Genomic DNA, 6,191 nt, shown 5'->3' on the forward strand with positions numbered 1-6,191 from the left:
AACAACGATCCTATTTCAAGTAACATCCACCAGGTGTACTCTCTCAGTTGAGAAAGAAGTTTTCAAAAAACCGGCTATCTAATATCAAGCTCCTGCCAGAATAAATTGATCGCAAGGCGCCGCAGAAATCAGACCAAAAACACGCATCTAGGGAGCAACTCGGAATAATCAAGCTTCAGTAATCTACCTCTGGAAGCACAAGCAGCAAATGGTCAAAAGATTTGAAAGATGTAAGCTTAAGACATAGTTTTGCAGGTTGACAAAACTCACAGCTGAAACACAGGACCTCAAACAACGTGGGCCCGAAGACCCCCGTAGAAGAGCAGACTTTGAAGGTATGAAAAAAGAGAAGCGAGGAAAACTGCCAAAAATGAAGACAGTGCAGCACCAGAAAACTAACTTTGGTGACGTAAAAAAATTGCCTATTTCAAAACAGGAACAGACACGATACCAGGAAGCAATAACGAGCATTCAACCTTCAATAGCCACAATTGTTGCCAGTCAATTACAGTCGCATTAAACATAAAAAGTCAGGATAGCTTAAATTAATGAGATCAGCCGCCTTCCAAACTTCAGAAAATTGGAACAGGAGGAAAAATCCCGCGAATAAAAGAAAATGAAAAGGGCTTGAATTTGCCGAAGCTAGTTTCAAGTGTCAAAAAGGTAAAGTATTAACAGAATAACAGGAGAATTGGTGAAGAGATAGCTGCTACGATTCGAAGAATTCACGCCTAAAACACTGAAAAACGAGGTGGCAATAACCGACCAGTTCTTGCAAGATTCACCGAAATCAGGTCTGAAGCATCACTCGTGAGTGCACGGAACAATGTGGACCCTAGAAGCCTGATATCCATCAGTACTAAAACATAACCAGAGTAGCTATAAAACGTGGAAGATAGTCACCTTCAATGCAGTGAGTAGGCCACAACAGAAACAGGCACCAGAAGATAGAAATGCCTACTTGAGGACACTTTCTCAGCTGAGATAGATGCGTCCTAGCCCGCGTGTTCGCTTGCCACCAATCCTTCCAGCTAGCCACCAAGTCAGCTTCGTGCTGTCGGCGTTGCCACTCGGTGAGCCGTGCCACCAATAGAGCGTAACTATTGGCATTGGTCACTGGTAGACCCGGCGACGCCTCGTAGAGGAGGGCGGTGGCGGAAGTGGCAGAGGAAGGGCCAGGGGCAAAGCTCGTCCCACCTCCACCACTCTCCTGGAACGGCATCGAATGCTCCAACTCCTCCATCAGTCCACGTACAGGGTGAGAGATCTGTGAATCCAGGTTGCCACCATAGTGGCGAGTGCTGGCACGACGACGAATTGGACCTGTGTGTACAAGCGTTTATGCTAAAAATAAGTGCTCAGAAATAGGAATTATCGGTTGAAACGCGGTACTGCGCGTTAGAACCAGAAGTGATTGCTGAACTAAACCACCAATACTAACCAAGTGGTATAGCAGCAGTGACTCAACCATCCAAATATCAGGAGCTGAGGTCGTTATTCCAGTAAGCCTGAAAATAATTGGCTGGCATTACACTACAGAATGTAAGACAACAGCGGTAATACGTCGCTAATGCTACAAGTGATATTCTGTTATGTAACCGCAGGCTGGAATCACCAGGTGATGTCTATTGCAATCTGAAAATGAGACAATTACATCACTACAACCCAATATTTCGATAACAAAGTGGGCTACGGGACTTAATGGTGCTGTTCTGAGGCACCTGAGATTTAACGAAAGGTATACCACATTGCCAGTACCACTATTATAGCATCCCGGTAGATACCCCCCTCTAAACCTGTAGGACATAAAAAGCCTTAACTTCACTGGCAGTTCTAAATCACTTTCTAGCGTGACAGCTAAAAAAGCTCGATATTGACTCCTTTACCATAGAAACTCCAGGTGCTAGCACGAGAATCGATGCCAGTGTTTGATCTGACCCAGCAAGCGTCGAAAAGTTGGATACCCACCGAACCCTTCATTTCAGGTAGCAAGTCGTGAAAAGCCTGACTGATTGAGGATAAAGCTAAGTGATGCAACACATTATGACAGATTATGAAGCATGAAGTGTCCGGTTGACAAGAGGATGTAGCTCTTGAGTACAACTCAAAGCAGAGATGAGAGCGAAGCACGTGAACAGTGCTCAAGTGCTGACGATGACACGGCCTTGTCATTTTGGCATTAGTGGTATGGTTCAGTGAATCCATGTCACATAGATCTAAGCACCAACATCAGGAATGCCCCCTTTCAATGCTTTTTCAAACTACGCTGAAGATCAACTGGTCAAATTACTTGTCGAATAACGCAAAATGACTTAGTTAGGCTGATAACGATAATCAGAGCTTAGAATCTCAAGGCATTCATCTACCTCGGTCGTAGCTTAGTGTCATATATGTGACACTCCGATGTTCTTGCCAACCTGTCACATATACATGGGTAACACCGTTAAAGGTATTTAAATCGGAGAAAAAGGAAATAAGGGCCAATAAAAACAGTTGATGTTACATTGGAACAATGAAATATCTGGACTACAGTGGTCGAGTTCCCAAGAAACCCTCGTGGCGACAGTGTCAAGGGGTCATTTTCAAACAATCCTACACTCAACTTCGGGGAAATCATATAATTCAAAAGGACATTCTCATTCTAACCAACAATTTGTAAATACTATCAACTCTCAGACTCTCGTAAACAGGTTACTTAAAATCACACTTTCGGACGATATCAGCCGATCTCATTCCCCGAATTCGAACAGCAACATTGAAATCCACTAGGCGTAACCAGGAGAAAAACAATCATGATAAGTAAAGATAACCATATTCAAGAAGAGATTTCATCGAAAGTCTTGCCAAGGAAAGGATGGATGCCAACTGAAAAACAACTATTCAAAATATACCGATAAATATAAAAGCGCAGAGGCAGATACAAGTAACAAAGCACCTTTATATAGCGTAAAGTTAGAAACACCTAAGAGCACTTAAGGAGAGATTGGGAGAAAATGATTTTTTATTTCACATGCTTTAACGCGCTCACAAATGGCAGGACGGTGAAGCACCGATTGGGGTCGACGGCTCAGGGACTAACTATAATGCGTGAGCAAGCCAATCGCCATGGCCGTAGATCCAACTGAGCCGCGTAAATCGGCATAGCCCAATGTGCAAACTCAAATCCATAATGATAACTCGACTGCACGGGGCTAGCGCTTCCACCTTTTTGGTAATTCCAAGGACCCAGAAGTGAAAATAGGCTAATCTGATGAGCACAGGTTACAGTAGACTCCCCACTCTTGGCACCGGCAGGGGTTTGTCGGCGACAATTTATCCTCTACTGCTCGTTTAATCTTCACAGCCATTCAACACATTTCTGACGACGGCCCAACAATAAAAGCATTACGCCTGATCGTATCTCAGATTCGTCTTACACATGGCTCAGTTTCAGGATGAAAATGTACAATGAAAAAAGAATTTCTGATACAAATCACCAAATAGAAATGCCCACACCGCGTCTGCGTTTTGAGCTATCTTCGCTACTATTATATAGGTTCACAAGGAATTTAAAAAATTTAGCGCAATGTCCTCCAACACACACCTAAATCGAAGCGAACAAAGATGACGACGAAGTGTCCAGAATCGAGAAAATCGCAGCTTTAGATGAGTCCCTGTTCAGGAAATAAGCGGCAGTTCATGAATATGATTCAGAGTACAACAAACAAGAAAGATGGAAGTACAATTTCACATCTTCACGACGGCCGGAAATCTCGTTGGAATTGTTGAGGATGCCTAGAAAAGTCCAGCGCCTCAGAGACCAAAACCAAATGAAGCAAACTTGGGAGGTAAAGATAAAAAATTGAACATTTGAATAGGGTCAACCAATCAAAAAGCACACAGACTTGATCAACCTCAAATACGTCCTGTCTTAAACGGATCAGTTCACCAAAATAAAACACACAAAGGCACACGTACCGTTGTCGTTGGCATCATGGTGCGTAGACCCACACCCCAGAGTCGCATAGAGGGACGTTTTGGCCCGTAACTCCCTGCAGATGAACAAGCACAGTAGGGGAGGATTTGGGGATTATTCCTACCAGAAAGGTGATAGTAATGGAAGAAGGGCACTCACTGAGGGAGTAGCTGCAGTTTCTGCTCAAATAAAGTCTCCAATTTCTCCGCGATTCGGCCCATACGCGAGGAGACACCGTTGTAGCGAAAGCAGTTGACCAAGATAAGCCGGAAGTCACAAACAAATTCTTGCAGGCCGGGGTACTTATTTCGATCCAATTTCTCCGAAACTGAATGTCCAAAACAAGCAAGGCGAGAAGTGGGAAAAGTGACTGAGTTAGGTTAGGCTGCAGAGAACGAAAACTCACTCTTTCCTAGCCACATTGGGAAGCGTACGATTTCGTCATATTTTGGAAGATCTAAAGCTTGAGCATCAATCCGATACATGAATGGCAATGCGATATTGGCATTGGATGGAGACATGATGTAGTTAAGAATTTGGCGAGCTATTGCTAACTCTTCTGATAAATCTGCGGAATGGACGCCGGCCATGACTGAAAAAAAGTAGAAGACTTATTAGAAAAATGCGCTATACAATACTTTCTGATGTAGATTACCCCAATGACTACACCTCAGTATTCTAATCCAACATTCGCATTTCATTCCCTCAATCCTCATGAACTGCATGAGTCTTAAGAAATAACGTAAGACTTCAGTAACAGCAGACTGTCAGTTGAATGACTATCGGATAGGGAAAGATCGATGAGACCCAGACGCTTCTACAATGATCCTATACCACGACCGGTAAGGAAAACAAAATAACCACGTTGTTGCATTCTGCAACTTTGCCGTTAGTAATGCTTATGAGAGGATAGATGGGATTAAAACAAAAGCGGACAAACTCCTTAGAAAACCGAAAAGGCCTGCGCAGGAATCTCACAACGGAACAAATAATGCCGAATTGAGTATGCGGTCAAAGTTGTGAATGAAAGGTAAGACCAACGGAATGAGACAGTGAACAGAGTTTGGGCTTCAGGGTGATCAAAGCAATTAAGTGTCCCCACTTTGGACTAGTACGGATCTATTAACCCAGGCAGAAAGCCCAATGAGACTCCTTAAAAGCATTCAGTGCTAGTTTGTCCGAGGGTTTGTCGAGTAAAATAACCAAAAAAGTCAGAAAATCAAATCAGTCACAAAAATACAGAGAAATCATGCCATATAAAGCAGTGCAAAATTGTTGCATTCAAAATAAGTACGCATTAAAGCCTTTGCATGCCCACCCTGCCTAAATGTTTAAGACATCGCACAATTTATGTATGACATCACTAAATCGAAAATGCAGAATTTATCCTAGCCAATGCGCAAGCACCAAACACTATGCGTAATGACCTGCCGCCTAATAAACAACCAACTGCAGCATTACCACCACTATGAAGGCTTTTAAAACAGGTGCTGCGGCAAACGTGCAATCTAGCTCAGTAAAAAAATGTTCGAAAAAACAAGCAAACACTATCTATTTTGAAAATTTCTTGTTTTAACATAAATAAAATGCAACTTTACTTATGTTTGCGGTGCAAAGAAATGGGAAGGCTGCACAATTGGTAATGTTATTATTCATGCACAACTTGACTGATATTTAAGGCAAATTTTATATTTACCAATCTGCGAAAATATTCATGCCTACATAGCATTTGCGCGTTTAGGTAATAATAGCCGTAATTTTGTAGGTGGTTTGTTAACCCGTTAGTTTGGGTATATTTATACCATATTAGATCTCATTCCACGAATCACTAGTGTTTCAGGTTGTGCCTTTGTAGTGCGTTACTCGTGTGTCTTTATTCTCTAGCCTTGATGTCCTTTAAACGAACAGATCGATTCGATAGTGGTATGTTTATCAGTCAATATTAACTGGGATGAGTAAATCTTCAGAGCCATTTGGTTTTGCACCTCGCCTCCTCCTCGGGGAAGTCCGATGACCTTCGTATTCTAAAATGAGCTTTTTATGTGCCTCCTACTTCCAAGGTACACTTGAGCAACATAAATGTTGCAGTGAGCAGGCTAGTTTCCTCGAAAATGAACACTTAAGTGCGTCGACTGGATGTCAACGCGAATCATCCTCACTTCCAACTTCTTGAATCCTTAAATTTGACAGCACAAATTTGTGGACCTGGGCCCTTTCCCCCCCCCCCCTATACGCT

The 6,191-nt window shown here is 42.8% G+C and overlaps 1 protein-coding gene across 1 annotated transcript; it reads right to left on the reverse strand. All coding sequences in view use genetic code 11, as the record gives it.

The window, feature by feature from the left end:
- Positions 1–804: 804 nt before the first annotated feature.
- On the reverse strand, positions 805–4,545 carry EGR_08393 (Bromodomain-containing protein 3; the record flags this gene model as incomplete). The annotated part of the gene is made up of 5 exons (XM_024497642.1): positions 805–879; positions 962–1,323; positions 3,958–4,031; positions 4,115–4,283; positions 4,362–4,545. 5 exons carry the CDS (start codon positions 4,543–4,545, stop codon positions 805–807), a joined length of 864 nt encoding a protein of 287 aa, XP_024347946.1.
- Between the last annotated feature and the right edge of the window lie 1,646 nt (positions 4,546–6,191).

Source organism: Echinococcus granulosus (genome assembly GCF_000524195.1).
Source record: "Echinococcus granulosus chromosome Unknown EG_S00105, whole genome shotgun sequence".
NCBI lineage: Eukaryota > Metazoa > Platyhelminthes > Cestoda > Cyclophyllidea > Taeniidae > Echinococcus > Echinococcus granulosus.